This window comes from Tyto alba, unplaced genomic scaffold, assembly GCF_018691265.1.
Source record: "Tyto alba isolate M040663 unplaced genomic scaffold, T.alba_DEE_v4.0 Super-Scaffold_10, whole genome shotgun sequence".
Lineage (NCBI taxonomy): Eukaryota > Metazoa > Chordata > Aves > Strigiformes > Tytonidae > Tyto > Tyto alba.
In genome coordinates, this window is record NW_024881262.1 from 26,351,228 (window position 1) to 26,368,615 (window position 17,388).

The window sequence follows — 17,388 nt, forward strand, 5'->3', positions numbered from 1 at the left end:
TTTCAATCTCTGCAATGGATTTTTTGATCCAGGGCTTGCTTAAGTGCATTCCAGTGCAATTAATTAGAAAACCAGTATAAGGCAGTGGCAACTCCAAGTGATCTTAAATATAAAAGTGACTGATTAGTAGCTCTGCTTTCTTGAGGATTATCTATTTGTTACTTGACAGCCTCTGCTATTCCTGAGCAGGGGAGAATCAGTTAATTGAGAAGAGGGAGCTTTGGTACTCTTTGTTAGCCACTAATATGACTATTTGCAAGAAAAGAATCAGTGTGGGAACCTCGCCTGGCACTAATTTTAAGAAGGAACTGGGTAAATGGAATTAGCACCTATCTCATGCCGTTAGGTGTATGGCAGTACATAGTTCACATCAATTTGCTTCGCTGGGCAGTAGTTATTCCCTTTTACTAGCAGCTCTATGTGACTCGCAGAGAAGCAGAGGAGCTATTTGGAAACCAGTCCTTGCAACTGCTTGCACTGTGGCTGCTTCGAGGAATGGGTTGTGTTGCTCTTCATGTTTTTCTTCCTTGGGTTGTCTTGTTTCTTCATGTGCCCTGGCTGGTTGAAAGTTACAGTGTTTACCTGTATGTCCAGGACATGTCAATCCCGTTTCAAAATCCTGTGCATCTTGCTTCTCTTTCCTGAGTCTTCCCACTCTGATCAATAAAAGTAGCCATCCATCAGTTTTCAATTGGAACAAGATTGATCCACAAGCAACTCACGGGTGTCTGTGTTGCAGTTGCAGCTGCCTGACACAAATATTGCATCCCTTTCGGCAGAGGCGGGCAGTTGCCGAAGAATTCAATTGTCCTGCATAAGCGATCAGTATCTGCTTCTCTGACTACTCTTGCTCCCTTAATCTTCCTGTATGGTTTCTTTATAATTTAATCTTCTTCAAGGAGACATACTTCCTGTCTATCATGCTGTTACACTTTTCTTGAATCTTTCTTGAATCTCACTGCCTGTGGAGCTCCTGTGATTTGCAAGAAAAGCTGGCTTACAGTTCAAAAGAAAATGCAAATTCCAGCCTATCTGCTTCGTTTGCAGCTGATTCAGGTAAATATCTTTGCATATTGCATAGTTACTTCTGCTTTGTCTTCTCCTATTTCAACTTGCTTCTAGTTTTCTTTTTTCTGTGTGGCAATATCCTGATTATTCGTTCTTCTGCATCTTGAAGTGTGCAGGAATCATATGCAGAAATCCTGCTTTATTAGGTAAAATATGCACTTGTTTTATTCATTGTATCCATCTTGACACCTGGGGCGGCTGAATCCCTGGCATTCCTCTCTTTCTAGGGCAAAGACAGTACGAAGCTGTGCAGATTTCCATGCAGAACCATCTCAGTCCTGATGACGAGGGGGAGACTTAAAGTTCAGCCTCCCTGATAATATGGCAGCCTGCACCGGCAGCTTATTAGGGGACAGCACTTACCCCCTGGAGCTAGAATGAGACCCCAAATGTTTTCTACTTAAATTAATCTAGCGATAGGGTGAAAACTGCTATCATTTGCTACCTATCCAATGCAAATTGGTCTCAGACATAGAGATGAAGAGTTCAGTGTCTCATTGCAAATGTCTCATTACTCTTCAGGGGTTGATTTGTTCCTTGTTTGATCCTATTATGTCTAACATACATGGATAAACTCAAAAAATAGGGTACAGTACCCTTCTAGCAAATATTTTATAGTAAACATGGCTGTAATGTGTTACTAAAGTCTGTATTTTGTGTGATGCTAAAACCAATAAAAATGAGTCTCCGCAATAGAGCCAATAAGTGAAGAGAGTGAAAATTTTTCTTGTGGAGAATGGCAGTGTTTTTTCATCCTGAAATTTCCTACCTTGATGACAGCAAGGGCAATAATAAAAGAATGCAAAGAACAGGCATGGGTTGCAGTCCACATTTCTACCGTCTGTCCTCTGCCAGCGCTGATGTAATCCTTCTGGCAGTGAAACTTTCCATTGCAGTCTGTCAGCATTCAGATGTGCTATTGATTAGTCAGTTTACTAAGGTCACTAAGGAATCACAACAAACCTCCTGAAACTTGGAAAAGGTAATAAATCAAAGGTATTTGATTTGTAACTTGCTGTCATTTCTGGTGCCTTGCTTCAGTAGAAGACAGCAGTCAACACTTCCTAAGCACTTGATATGAGGAAGGTTATGATGGCAAAAGAAAGCACTTGTTTATAAACGGTGCAAGTAACATAAGCTTTTAATGGGTCCTAGAGGAGTCCAAGGCTCCAGAGGGCTCTGGAATGGGCTCTGGAATGCCTTCCTCGCCGCCCCCATCTGCTCCCCTCACCCTGACCCCCACTTTTTTTCCCCAAGCCTTTGGCCAATTTTCATCACATCTGTCATTTTGAAAAATGAACTGGTGGTTCACTCCTAAGGTTCACAACATGTCATGTATCTTTTTTTAGATTAACTTGTTTGCAAGAGACAGTGCAACAGGAAATTCTTGTGCTTACACAGCAGCTCAGTTTTCTTGAAGAGCAGAGATGTTGTTAAAACTCCTAGTCTGTGTCTGTTCTACTAACTGAGTGTAAAACAGTCATGAGACATGAAGGTGACAGGACCATACTTGGCTCCTGGGTAAAAGCCTATCAGTAGTATATAGCTAACAAATCTGAACTGGGGCTGCATGTGTAATAGTGTATTATGAACACAGTAAGTATCAGGGCTGCACAATGCTGAGTTCTAAGGTAAAAGCATCCTCTCGTTTCATTTATGGAGATAATGATCCTGAAATTGTCCATTTCTGATGGTTTTAGAGGAATCAATACCCAACCATAACTATCTTGATGCTGCATTTGATTCCAGACATACAGTGCTCCCTTGTATTACCATATATACCTCATCAGTACGGAACAGTCTGTATCATACTGCCACTCCCAAGGTTGGTATCACGGCTACATGTGTCCTCCCAGCCTTCTAACAAACCATCTGCCCTTGAGGCTGACTTAGATCCTTTGTACATCCACTCCAGCTCTGCAGCCTTTGCCAATATAATTCAGAAGGAATATCTGTGTAAAAGGAATATATACGTAATAGTATTCCAACTATTGCTTTGTAGACCTACCTTTCTTAGTAGGTCAACTTTAAATAGAGATGTCTCACACTGAGCTGTTACTGCGCCGCAGCCACCGTGTGTGCAGAGGCCCATGCAGACACAGCCTTGCATCTCCTACAGACTCCAACATCGAGGCCAGATTGCTGCAGTGTGTCCAGATCAAGCACACAGATTAATCTCTTCCTTGGTTTCATGTCTGCAGGTTTCTTCACCACCAGGCTGGAGGAGGCCCTTGCAATTGTGTTAAACTCTATCCAGCGTTTTTAAAGCTGTGACTGAGCCTGTGCATGTCTTGTGAACACCAAATTAGGAGCTTTTGTTTATAGTTGTTTTGAGTGGATGGAGGGGTGGTTGTTCCTCTTGTGAAATGCCTGAGCTATTGCTTGCTCTTTTGTCTCCTTCTTCACTGTCAGCTTCTGTTATCTTTTCTACTGCCTCTTCCAGAAAGATGTGTTGTGTTTGGGACACACAGGTACACACACGCACAAGCTTCACACTCCCTGTCTGGCACAGCAGAGTGACCGCTCATGGTATGAGGAAAGGCTGTATCACCAGGATCGTGAAGCATTCAAAATCCTCCACATTTTGTGAAATACACAGGGGAAAAAAGAGGTGTGGCTTTTCATGCATGCCTACTCACAGTTAAATCCTTTTTTAACTGAGTTAAATAGTACGGGTATTTTAAAATGTATATTTAATGAAAGTAACACATTTTAATTTTTGCTAAAAGATAGAAATATATAATAGATTCTGACTCTACAGGTATTTAAATCCAAAAGACCTGACTTAAGTAATCTCAGGTTAATTTATACTCTGAAATCTGCTACAGATCTACTTACACCTTCAGCCAGTATTGTTGTGTCTGCTGGAATTAGAGTTGACTCTGTATTTCCATTTTTAATCTATTTTTCCCCAAGAGGTTTTTAGAATAGAACAGAATAGAGTAGTTCAGTCAGAAGGGACCTACAACAATCATCTACTCCAGCTGCAATTTTCCTGGGCAGTAACTGAACTGGAAGGGCAGCAAGTAAGGCTGCGGCCCCAAAAGCCACATAAATGTTGCCAGCTAAAGGAGTGCTCTTTTTTCAAGGGCTGCTGGTGCTCACACCCGATCCTGTGTTCCAGAGGGAGTTAGACATGTCACATCAGCCAGGATCCAAAGCTCCAAGCACCCAGCAGGCGCTCAGATGCCGGGTTGCTAGGCCAGGGTCTTCCACAGACTCCAGAATCTAATTTGGAACTCCTTTCTCGGGAATGGAGGAATATATGTTTGTATTAAATTGCAATCAAGCTATCATGGAAGAATGGCTCTTCTTACACCCCAGTGCCTTAACAGGAGCTGGGGGTGCAGATCAATTATTAGTGTTTTCTTGGAGCCAGTGTGACATGTGAGACTCCACTTTGCAAATGCCTGAGATTAGGATAAGCAGGTGAGTGGTTTCTGGAGCATCCACACACAGACAGACATTCATATAGCAGCTTTGTGTTTAAACACTCAAAACTACAGCCAAATTCTGAAAGGTTGTAGCCCCCCCCCACAACTCTGCTTCCTTTTCAGGGAGGGGTAGCTGGACTGAAACACCCAGTTTTACCTGATGAAGCCCACCCTTGTGTATTTAGAAACCTCTGCTTTGGATTGCATCCCGCTGAGACAGTCTGTGAGAGTTCTGTTTTTCAATTTGGAAGAAAAGCACATCAATTTGTCTGTAGTATGAGAGTATTCTGTTCTGCCTCCAACTCCTGCAGCAGCGTGAGGGTTGGTTTTAGGGGCTAGCTGTCAGCGGCACGCATCGGGAACTGGCCCACGGTGAAATCGGTCCCTAGGACAAGTCCCCAAGTGACGATCTGGAGGGTGAGCACAGCCTGTGTAATGGTTAGTTGTTACGTTTCAAAACATCCTATCTTTTAATGCAGCAAAGTCCCAAGAGCAGAGACCATCAGGCAAAACAAACACAACTGTGCAAAACAAACCCAGTTACCAAAGCAAGCGCTGACTTGCTGTAAGGACACCCCCCCTCGTTTACTGGAAAAGAAAAACATTGATGTAGGTGTTTACACAGTCTGAGTACTGGAGGATTGGCTTTGCTATTAAGTTTCTTGGCTTTTGGTGTTTTGTGTGGCAACCTTTATTTAAACAAAGGGGACAGAAGAGACTTGTTTGTTTTGTTTACTTGTTTGTTTGGGGTTTTCTTTCTTTTTCTATGACTTTTAAAGGGCTGAAGAGTTTATTGTGTGTGAAATGCAGGAAGAGTCTAAATGAACACCAGATGAGAGGAAATAGACTGAGGAAAATTAGGGCTATTTGCTACCAAAGGAAGTAATCATTGTACATATATTAAATTCCAATCTCTAACTGAGAGTGTGTTTTGTTATGCAAGAAATCTGACTGTAGAGTAAAAGGGGAAATATGTGCAGTCTTCCCAAGTTTGGACTTTAAAAAAGTGGTAAGCTGGGCTTTGGTGTACTGGTGGTAAGTAAGGCAGGAGGCAACTTTTACTGAAGCAAGAGCTGGGGTTGGCTGGAGAGTGTTCTGCACCCCAGAGTTTCCCATTGTAGCAGAAGGTCATTTTGTGGATCTGTGCAGAAGTGTAAAACAATTTTTCTTTGTAGATTACACTTAGTATGACTTTATAATGAGAATATAAATTCCTTATCAACTTTCATCTAAACATTCTCAGTTTATCCATCATTAAAGACTCACCTTTACTTACTGTTTACCTGTAAGTCATTGCTGGAACTGCTCCTTTAGCTACACTGTCCATTTTCAGTGGAGATAACAGTTAGCTAATAATCCCCTGAATCGTCTCTGTAAGGTGAGGGTTTACGTGATCACACTAGGGGTGCTGACTGCTCCAGTTCTTCTTTCCTTGATCCCTGCAGACTAACGGCAGGGTAGGTGCAGGATTTCATTTTGCTGGTAGGAGGTAAAATCACTAGTTGTTTTAGTGATAAACTATTTACAGTGAGAGCCAGTATGAATTGAATAGGGACCCCCACAAATTATTTGAGGAGTGTGTAATGCATGGGCTTGGCTTCCAAAGGTGCCTTAAATCAGCCACAAATTTGACATTATTATTTCTTTTAAACCAAACAGAGTGTCTCTCATTCCTGCAAGCTGGCAGACACCCTGTTCAGTTCAGTTAATTTAGCAAGGACTTAGAAAGATTTTTTTTTTATTTTTTTTTTTTCATTAGCAGTAGAAGAATTGTAGCCTGGGGGCATGTTGCTTTGACAGATTGGGGTTATATGGTTGAAGCTGACCTATGCAGCTTCCTTCCCCTTCCCCCTCCTGGCAGGCGGGATGAAGCGTGTATGATTGGAAGTGGCTATCCTTATTTTGTTCTTTATCTGATGGAAGGCCACCACAGTAGTCAGGAAGGACTTGTTACAGATTTTGCTTTTCCTGTGAGGGACAATTGAAAGCTCAGTGAAGAACTGTAGAAATAAAAAATAAGATATTTTGGCTGTGTGGGAGGGAAGCATTTAATCACAGCAAAGAATAGGGGATTGCACAGTCAAATAAGCAGTTCTTGGCAGATTTTAGAGACCAGCAGTGGGAAGTAAGAAGGGTGTATCAAATAGGAGTATAGGAAAGCATAAATGGAAATGAACTCGAGAGAGATAATAGCATCATATTTAGAATCTGTCACTTTATCAGAATTATGTTGACTGGTTATTAGCAAAAGAGAAGGAATTGTTTTTTTAGAGGAAGAAGGGTTTCATTTCCCCTTCATTAGCCGAGGAACCTGCTGACAGGAATTAAGGCAGAATATTACTAAATGGGGGCTTCAGCCACTCCCTCACGTCTGCAAGAAAAGGTTATTTTTAACCCAGATCTGCTCAGTGACTGCTTTTGCAGCATGGCCCTGCAGAAAGGAAAAAAAACTCCGCTGGCGAAAACTAAGGCTGCTTTGTGCTGCGATGTGAGAATGGGAAGGAGAGGTCCGGGGTGGGAATCCTATAGGGCAACAGTGCCCCTGACGCCTGTGTCATGAAAATATGCCTCAAGTTAACTATTGTCCTCTGACCTCAATCCATGCTGAAACAGGGGCTTTGCATAATCATTGAAGGAGAAGGTTCCTGCTCCAAAAGATGTTATGTTTTGAATTGCCAAAACAGACAAAGGAGACATTGTCAGCCTTTCACACATGGGAAACAGAGGCAGAGAGAGAGATTTGTCTGGGGCACATAGGCTAATTTTGACAGAAGGGATACTTACACTCAAGTTTCCTGAATTCATTTGTGTGTTACAACCACAAGATGGCCCTTCCTTTCTAATATTGGATTTTTTTCTCCCTGAAACTTCAGTTCTAATACAGGGTTGTTTATCAAAAACGTGATTTCATTTTGCTCTAATTATAAATACACTAGTGATTCTTTCCTCAGACAAAACCATGCAGCTTGCATGCAGATCCAAGTTGCACTGCTGAAGTCGCAGATGCCCCAGGGAACTTTAGGTGGATTTTCACATTGGGACCGCCAGGGACAATAATGAAAGGAGAGGCAGAGGTGTGACTTCTGCTTCTGCTTTTTTGTGTCCTCCTGGGGATCACAGCCCCATGGATATGTAGAAGGGGAGCCTGCAAGAGCAGTAATGCATGGGAAGAAAAAGCAAAGAAATACCTTACTAACTAGAATGTCCATTTGCACAAGCTTGTTAACTTCAGGAAGGCCAGTGAGACTTGGCATTGCATGACCGAACTGGGGCTGTTTGGGTTTTTTATGAGGCAGCATTGAGTGGAACCATCTGGGCTGGGAGAAGAACACACTTCTGAAATGAGCCTTTAGGAATACTTAAGTAGCTGTCTGGGGCACCATGCTGAAAAGAAGGGCACTAACAGCTGCATGTGTTTTATGGGTTTATTTTATCTCTGATGACAAAAGAGAACTTACTAGTCATGTGGTTCCTCATAAATTTCAAGTCACCGCTGACAAGTGGCACTGCCTGTGTTCTCAACCATGCTGGCGCAAACTTCCCCCGACTTTCTGGATCGTGATGCTAATAATGACACTGGTAATGGATGATGCTTTAGAGAGATATCTAACTTTTCTCTGAACTTAAAGGCAATCCCCAAATTACAGTCTGAGAATGGAAATTTCAGTATCTTAGGTACCTCGGGTGAATACTTCCGTGGTCATTCATCTAATTTCAAAGTGGTTCATCTCTCTGGTTCCCAAGGCCCCAGTCTTCCTAAAGGTGTGCTGCTCCCTTCCCTGAGAGCTGAGGGAATCTGCACCTCTGAAACTAATATCCTTCTAGAAAGCTAAATACAGGTTTGGGAGCGTAACTTTCAGGATGTCAATGGTGCATCTCAATTTAGGCGGTTTAAACTATTCTTTTGCATTGCAGTCTTTGTTTGGTTTGGGTTTTTTTGTTTGTTTGTTTATGCTCCACTGGGGCAGCTTCCTTAAGTACCACCAGGGGCTTGGTTCCACTACCTGTATTCCAGTTTCCAAAGATACATCTTATTTGTGTGTTAGGAGGCAAGCTCCACTCCTTCAAGCACTCTTCTGTGTGACAGACCTGGAAAGAGGCACATCAAATTCAGTATAATTTCAAAAAATGTAACCTATTTTCTTATGCTTTCTACTCACTGAGGTGAATCTTCGCGATAGATAGCTCATGGTAAAATATTTACCAGTGTATAGTCTGAACTAAGATAATAGCTCTTATAGTGCAGGTGTGAAGAAAGAAATACTTGCTCCGTAACCTTTTTACAATCCATGTCCTGTTCAAGCTCTCTCTGTTTCAATGTACCCTAAAAGCTTTGCATGATATTTATGAATCTGATTTACTTATAGACTCCTAAAGTTTAAATAGAGAGAGAGAGAAAACAAACTGGACTCAGGCTTACAGGAATCTGATTCATGCCAGCTCTGTCATAGACACCCATTTGACTTTATGCACATCATTTAATATTTGTGGTTCCCCTGTCTACAAAATGCAGATACTAATCCTTCTTTTTGTCCCTATCCATACTTGTATAGACTGAAGGTTTGGACAGGAATCAGCTCCTCCTGTGTCTTTGGATACCTCGCAAATGAGTCCTTGATCTTAGGTGAAACTTGTAGTTGCTTCTGTAAGCCACATAATAAGAATTGGCTTCAACCTGCTTCAGGAAAAAATGCAACCTTTGGATTAAATTGGTGTAAATAAAAAGTCCACTACAGTTCACAAGTCAAAAAATGCTGGTAGTGTTTATCATCAATGTCTGTCGCTTGAACATCTGGCATTCATCACTGCTTTCCTTTTCCTTCCACTGTCATATTTTATCCCCATCTGTTAGAGGTTTCTTAGTGCTGTCTTTATAAATCATAGCTGCATCTCAGTCTCGGTAGTTGAATCGTTACAGGCTGCAATGTAAATGAAGGAAAAAGAGGTAAATTTAAGGGAAGTGTTTCTCTTACGCACTTTTCTCCCCTTCTTTCTCCCCTCTCCCTGTACACAGACAGTACTAGACAGTACTACTAGACAGCGTGATGCCCTTGCTATGAAGAGAAATGGAAAAGTTTCCAAAAATAGCAAATGTTTTTACCAGCCCTATTTCTGAAGGCAGGAGGCAGGAGAGGAGTTGGAACCAAAGTGGACACCCATTGCCATTGTTGGAAACACCAAAATTTACTGCTTTGGAACAACCCCTCAGCAAGTTAGTAATAAATTGGGAAAGCAAACATTCCTTACAATCAGACTTCCTGGGCAATGTCTTTGATGTATTTTCCTAAAATTAAATTACACTTATTGCAGTAATTTAGGTTACTGCTAGGAAGAATAATATCGAAGGTGCAAGGAAAATATGGGTGTGTTAATATTAGGTAAATCAGTATTTTTGGTTGGTTTTTTTTTTTTTTTTCTTAAAAAGCTGTGCAGTGCCCTCACAATGGCCATCACATTCAGCTCTCCCAAGCTGTGCTGGCAGAGCAGCGAGCCATAGCAGCATTCCAAAGATGCGTTTCTGATGGGGAAATGATTCCACTGCCACCCCTATATGAAACATTTCCAGTAGCATGTGTGCATTACCCTGCCAAAGCCAGGTGATTCTGTTTGTGCAGTGTCACACACCCCATGTGCAGGAAGCACAGGTGAATTTAATTCCCTGACAGCTTTAACAACTAGAGAAGGCATTTCTTTGTTCTAGAAGCACTCAGAGACACCATAGTCCCAAGCTACTGGAAGGCAGGTAGAAAAAGGCCCGTTTCCCTCTGTCTGGAGAAGGCTGTTGCAGACTGCCATTGCTGTCAATCCCAGAACTTTATCCAGGCTCAAGGTGGGCTGAAGCTGGCAGGTCTCTTTGCACGAGACAGCTGTCATGTTTTCAGTTCTAGGGACAGCTTGTATTGTTAGGGACTTCGTTATACTTGGAACAGCAAGAATGCCCCATGTCACTATGTATGTTCCTCCTGGTTGTCTTGCTTTTTCCTCCTTTTTAGTCTCATGTGTCAAAAGTATGTCTTAAATTTCTTTGAATTTATAGCAGATTAGCTGAAATGGGAATAAACTATTGCTACTATTGCTGGTTGTCAACTCATGACTTCTCTTTCTACAAAGCATATTGCATTCTTGATTTCCTGTTATTTTTCATTTATGTTCCTGTGGTGTTGGCCTGCTACTCACTGCAGATTCCCAAATTACAGCTCAGCAGCCAGATCAATCAAGCAGTAGGTGTCCTGGTCAGCATCTGCATGAAGTGAAAATGATAGGCCCAGCTCATAAACAGACCGGTTGCTGGGCTGTCCTGCAGAGCCAGTCCTGGCTGATTCAGAGGGCGCATGGTCATGCGAAAGGCCAGGCAGTCCCTGAAGTCACAGCTGCTCTCTGAAGTTGGTAGATCGGTTGAATCCTGATGATTTGTTCTGACATTGCAGTCTGTTGCTGGAAATGGATGTCTCAGTAAAAGCATTGCTACTTGGCAAAACTAAAATGGTGGGCAATGAGAAAGAGAAACATGGGTCTGATGTTGCACAGACTACTTTGCATGAGACGTTGCAAGAAGAAAATAATCCAAGAGTACATTGGAATGGATGCTGTGATATTGATTTATTCATCTTTTTGATATCTGCACTAGATCTCAGCTTGCCAAGCATCCTTCTTGTTACTAGCGGCATATTTATTTTATTTTCTCTTCTTCTTGTAGAAAATTTTACTACATCACACTGCTGAGAGACCCCGTATCTCGTTACCTCAGCGAGTGGCGTCACGTCCAACGAGGAGCTACCTGGAAGACCTCCTTGCACATGTGTGATGGCAGGACACCAACTCCTGAAGAGCTGCCGTCGTGCTATGAAGGCACGGACTGGTCAGGCTGCACGCTGCAGGAGTTCATGGATTGCCCGTATAATTTGGCCAACAACCGCCAAGTGAGAATGTTGGCTGACTTGAGCTTAGTGGGCTGCTACAACATGTCTTTCATCCCAGAGAACAAGCGAGCACAGATCCTGCTGGAGAGCGCCAAAAAGAACCTCAAAGACATGGCCTTCTTCGGCCTGACGGAGTTCCAGAGAAAGACTCAGTACCTGTTTGAGAGAACTTTTAATCTGAAATTCATCCGGCCCTTTATGCAGTACAACAGTACCAGGGCAGGAGGGGTGGAGGTGGATAATGACACCATCCGGAGGATTGAGGAGCTCAATGACTTGGACATGCAGCTCTATGACTATGCAAAGGACCTCTTCCAGCAGCGCTACCAGTACAAACGGCAGCTAGAGAGGATGGAGCAGAGGATAAAGAATCGGGAAGAGAGGCTTCTTCACCGGTCCAATGAAGCACTTCCCAAGGAAGAGACCGAAGAGCAAGGACGCTTGCCCACTGAGGACTACATGAGCCATATTATAGAGAAGTGGTAGCCTAGGCAGACTTTTATATTAGTGGTATTCTAGGGTTTCCATATAAAAGATCATGGAAGTAAAATTACAAAAACAACAGAAAATATTTTATTTAAAAGCAAGTCTGTAAAACAGAAGATAGATTGCTTCCTTAAGCATAGGGTCTTTTTACTGTTTCTTACAAGACCAATGAGATTCTTAAAAAAAAAAATAAATACATAAAAATAAAAAAAGGGTCAACATTATAATGCAGAGGTAAAAAAATGCACAAATGCAGTTACCCACTCTTAAGGCCAAATACAAAAGAATGTTTCTTATCCTCACAATTCAAACACAAATAGCAGAAGTAGGATTTTTAAAATCTGTTTATCCCCTGAGCATAATGATATAATGATACGTAATTAAAAAACAAGGACACTAAGGTTTTCTTTTGTGGGTGTTTTTGGAGGTGGGATGGGAATTGCAATGCTTGTAAGTATATGAGAACGGTGACTAAGCTGAGGATGTGCTATCCTGTCAGGCTGCCATCTGAGCACAAGGATGGTCACTTCATTTCGGCTGGCAGCCACTGACAGAAAGTAGAGCACCATAAAAATAAAAGAAGAAGAAAAACATCAGAGGATGAGCAGCAACATTAAAGCAAATTGACTGTGGCCTAGCATACGTACTTAGCACCATGGTTTTGATACACTGCACTGGTATCACACATACATACGCAGCTTCATCACAAAAATGATAAGGAATTCATGTACAGAGCTCCCAGATTTGTTTCACAGGCAGGTCCCAAAACAAGTTAAAAGCTGACCAAATTCCACATAGGCTCAAACATGCATTCACATGCCATCGTGTCACCCTACACAACTGGCGCTCGTGCCTTCATCAGTATGACGTGCTAACAGCACAGGAAAACCCTATCCTACTTACTAAAATAAAGGAAGACGTTAAATATCAATACTCCCTCATAAATCTGCACAGCAAGTTCCAGGAAGACCCTGCAAATAATCAGTCATTAAAAGGAATGTGATGAGGGGGTGATTTTGTTTTGTTTGTTGCTATATGAAATACTGAACTAGAACAAGCATACAGACGTATCTGTATTTTTTTTTTAGTTATTTTTACTTGCTTTTATCAAGAGATAATGGGCATCAGCCTGCTTCCAGTGAAGTCACTAGAACTGATCTAAGTGGGAACAGGATGGGGCTCTCTTCCAGAGCTGTGAAAATTTCTGACTATGGGTCTGAATTAATTATGAGACAGTGCACATTGTCTTTTGGCAGGGTGCCTGTTCTGCAGCTCTTACTTTAAATGAACAAGCTGTGTTCATAAAACTGGAAAGGGGAATCATGGATAATGTTTTTTTAGTCTCAGACGACTTTCAAAGCAGAGCTCTTTCTTTCAATGCTGTTTTTTAGGGACTCATGTAAGTTTAATCCTCCAGTGTGGTGACAGTCTAACCAGGTTTTGCTTACTGACTTTTGAGTCATAGAACAACAATGACTTCTCTAATTCCTCTTCCCACTCACCAAATTAAAGTATGGCTTATTTTCTTGCTGTTGCAAGCACTTCTTTGTTTTGCTGGAAGCATGAAAATGAAGCAGTTTTTGCCTGTTTCATGTCTCACCCCATTATTACTCAGCCTGTAAGACCTGAACCAGCTATTGTTTAGGGTAAACTATGAACCAAATGGAATATGATTTGATTTTCAAAGGCCCTGTTAACTGCAGATCAAATATGGCATTGAAATCACCAGAGGAGAGGCAGAGAGCTGAGGCATTCAGCTTTAGCATGTCATTTTTACAGTGTCCTTTTCCCATCACATGAATCCACTGAAGTGCTGCATGTTTTGTATTTTAATTCACTCTCTCTGCCTCTGTACACAGCTTCCAACAGTTTCAAATTCAGACTGAGGCTAAGTTTTGCAAAGGAGGTGGCTGCTTTAAGTAGAGGAGCTGCCTTGTTTCTTCTGTGTATACCCTGGAGGATGCACCTTGCATTTGGAGATGTTTTTCTCCAGAAGAGTGAAGATGACTAAAAACTTAAGAACAGAAAATACAAACAGCACTTTGTGCTCAAACAACCCTGTTACAGCCCCGATCCAAAGTCCACTGAAGTTGAAGGATGTCTTTCCTATTGATTTCAGATGAATTTTGATCAGGTCTGCATCCTGGTGCTGCAAAGTGCCCGAGCACACGCGCATCCATCTGCAAGCACAGCGGGACATTGTTACCTGTGCATTTGGCTGGTACCAATATTTACTAGTGGTGTCGCTGTCTTTTAAGGTTCTGCCACAAAATGGCCACTGTTCCCAGGGGTGGGTATCTTGGCCATAAGCATTTCCTCCTAGCTGAAATGTGGGAAGCAAAATGAAGCAATTTTCAGTTGTTGGCTTGGGGGCAGAAGGTATTACAAATCCATTTGCTCATCTCTGAATTCCAAGACTGGGAGGAGCTATGTCTGCTAGTTCCCAGCGCTTTTATGTGTTGTTGTAACTAAAGAAAACATTTATATTTTAAAAATGCAATTTTACAGGCTGTTTACCCACAAAGCCAATACACAAGATATAAAAAGCAACTGTTTTATATGCACAGTTTCCAGCTTTCCCCAAAGGCTTTTCCCCGTGCATCCTGCGTTATGGATCCACAATGCACAAATGGTTTCTGCAGCTAATCCCTGCTGGAGGTGCGCATCGGCGCAGCTCCGGCAGGGCCGCGCAGAGAACGCCCAGGCAGGCCTGCCAGTGCCCACCCTGACTTCCGAGAGCCATTCTGTGCCGAAGGCCAAATTCTGCTCCTACCTACCAAAGGGTGACGGTGTTACTAACGGGACCGTGTATGATTAGGACCAGCATAATTTGGCCTGGTTTGCCCGAGCTGTTTCTGTGTTATGGGCTCTGAGTAACCCGCTGGATTTTAATGGATCTGCCTGCAGGGTTCTCTAAATCAGAGGCAGCCTCTGACCCTTAGAAGCATGTCAGTAGAAGACCTTGTTCCAACATTTGCTTTGTAATATATTACAGTAACAAGCAAAAGAAACAAAACTATCTTGAAAACTGTCTTGTTAACAGTTTCACTTCAACCCACAAAAGGAGGGCTGGCCTCAGCTTATCACTGAGGCAGAAATTTCTAGATTCAAATCCTGCTCACGGCAAATCCATCAGTTCCTCCACCTGTACATTGGGAATAACAAATTTACGCACTCTAAAGAGGTCCTCCGAGGTATGAAAAGCGTAGGGCACTTTGAGACAGATTGTAAGTATCGGAAATGAAGAGAATGACCCAAAAGCCATTCCTCACCCTGGCTGCTGTGCTGGTCTGTTTACAGCCGTAGGCCATGCATTAATTTATTTTAAGTGCTGTGTGCCAGAGCATGGGTTGCAGGACGTACCTGGCACTACTTTCTTCCTTTAGTGGGTTTAAGGGAACTTTTTTAACATAATGTGAATGTAGGTTTTTTGTGATTTATATGTACTACATTTTGAAGTGGTACAATTTATTTTACTTTTAGGACTGATTATTTCATGCTACAATAACATGAAAAATGTGTGTATATTTTTAAAATGAATGGAGAACAACAGCTTTAAGGCACTCCAGCAGAAGTAGCAGCCAGATAGTACATTCTTCTTCAATATCTGCCCCTTTCTTCCAAAATGTTTTTTCTATGACTTCCAGATGCACCGAGACCTTCTTCAATACATGAAGTGTTTCTTCAGGGGGCCTGTCAATGCATCATGATCCAGGTCAGGCTAGGCAAGTGGAGGGTGCAAGATTGCGACCTGTCTGTTATTGGAGTTGGTGAGGCAGTTCCCCTCAAATTCAGATTTTACCTAGTGGGATGCCTGTCCATCCCAGAGTGTTTCCGCCATGGCTCCAGGGATACCCCGTGAAAAGCCTTTACAAAAGCTAGGGCTGCGTAAGGTATTTGTAAGGGTTTGTACAGCCAGCAGTATTAGTGTGAGGGAGCGTTTTGGACAGGCAGTTACCTGGTACCAGGCCAAAGACGGCCTCTGCCCTCTGACACTGTGCTGACCCTTGCACATCCGCAAACGAGGGCGATGCTCTGAGCAGGGATTTCCCAGCACACTCCGTTCCTGCTTTGGAAGGGTAGAAAGGCCAAGACATGCTGCAGTGCTAAGAAGGAGGTGATCTTTTTTGCTTTTGTTCACCTGAACGGTGTTAACTTCACTGCTTGGTGGGTGTTGTTGCTAAAGAAAACTATTTTTGGTCATTTGTCTCATCCCAGCTAGTTCTGTTGAAGGAGTTTGCCTCTTCCGAATTTTTCCAGGCAGTCAGATGCCACCTTGTACCCCACCCAGGTCACAAAATGGAGGATTGACTGGTAAAGTTGTAGACGCAGGCTGTCACAGGTTCCAGAGTCATCAACAAAAAAAGCTCTCAGCAAAGGATCAATGTGAATTTCTGGCAGGCCTGAATTTATCCCTTTGTGCCCAACATTTGGAATAAATGGGGAGCGCTTCAGGTTGATGTTTTTCACCCCACGGTCCCTTACTTGCTTACAAAACTGGGATGGCAATGGAAGCAGCATAAGGAAAATCCTAACAAGCTTTTGAATCCTCTCTCCCAGGGCTGTCTTGTAGAAGCAGAAAGGGCAGTGCGGTTGCTGAGAGTATGAGCGAGACAGAAGGACCCCACCACAGTAGCAGTATGGACACGTATCAATTAGGAAGTTTTTGCTCTGAGCCCATCAAATCACTTCACAGAGACCACTGAACAACTAAGGAAGGTAATGACTCATGTTACAGTACAGGGCCTGATGGAGATTTCTATCCTGGGGTTAAAAGCATCTCTAGTTTCTTACTGGTGTTTAGAGTTACTCACACTCCCTCCTGTCCTGTAGGATTTTCTGAATGTCACAAAAATGGGTAGTGCTACAAGAATTAGCAACACAGACTATGCTAAACATTGTATTTCCAGGGCTATAGCTTGGAACGTAACTCACATTATCTGCCAGATTCAAATCACAGGGCTGGCTGCATTATCTTTTTGTTCATGTTTTCACTAATATTAGCAGATCATGTTCCAGTGGCAGAGCGAATGCAGGATTTGCTGCCTGATCAGCAGTAGAGCCAAGCCCTTAAAGCACAGGTCAGTTAGCAGCAGTTCAGGTAAACCAGCAAGCAGTGGAGCTCATGTCTGCATACACAGCCTGAGCTATCTGTGGCTGTTTGTTTTGCCCCGTCTACAAGAGTTCTGCCAAGGTGAATATAGTCCTGATAAGCACGTTGGTATTAAAGCCTGTATCGACCCAGCTGCAGGTGGTTTTCTCTGTAATTTTTAGCCACACAAGCTGGGGGGGGGGGGGGGGGGAAATGCAAATGAGTCTGTCTCATCCCTCAAAGCCCCACAATTCCCCCTCCCTGTTTTCCCCCAGGTGTCAGTTCTGCAGACTGGATTGAGAGAGTTGTACTATAATGAATAATTTTATATTCAAATGGTTTACTGAGCATGATTTGTTTTGTACATATTGAAATATGATTTAACTTA

At 42.6% G+C, this 17,388-nt stretch overlaps 1 protein-coding gene across 1 annotated transcript in view; it reads left to right on the forward strand.

The window, feature by feature from the left end:
• HS6ST1 (heparan sulfate 6-O-sulfotransferase 1) overlaps positions 1-17,205 on the forward strand; it is a 198,323-nt gene extending 181,118 nt beyond the window's left edge. The window contains exon 2 of the mRNA XM_032990577.2: positions 11,200-17,205. Coding sequence (XP_032846468.2) covers positions 11,200-11,908 — 709 coding nt within the window. The 3' untranslated portion in view covers positions 11,909-17,205. The remainder of the gene's footprint in view (positions 1-11,199) is intronic.
• Positions 17,206-17,388: the final 183 nt, after the last annotated feature.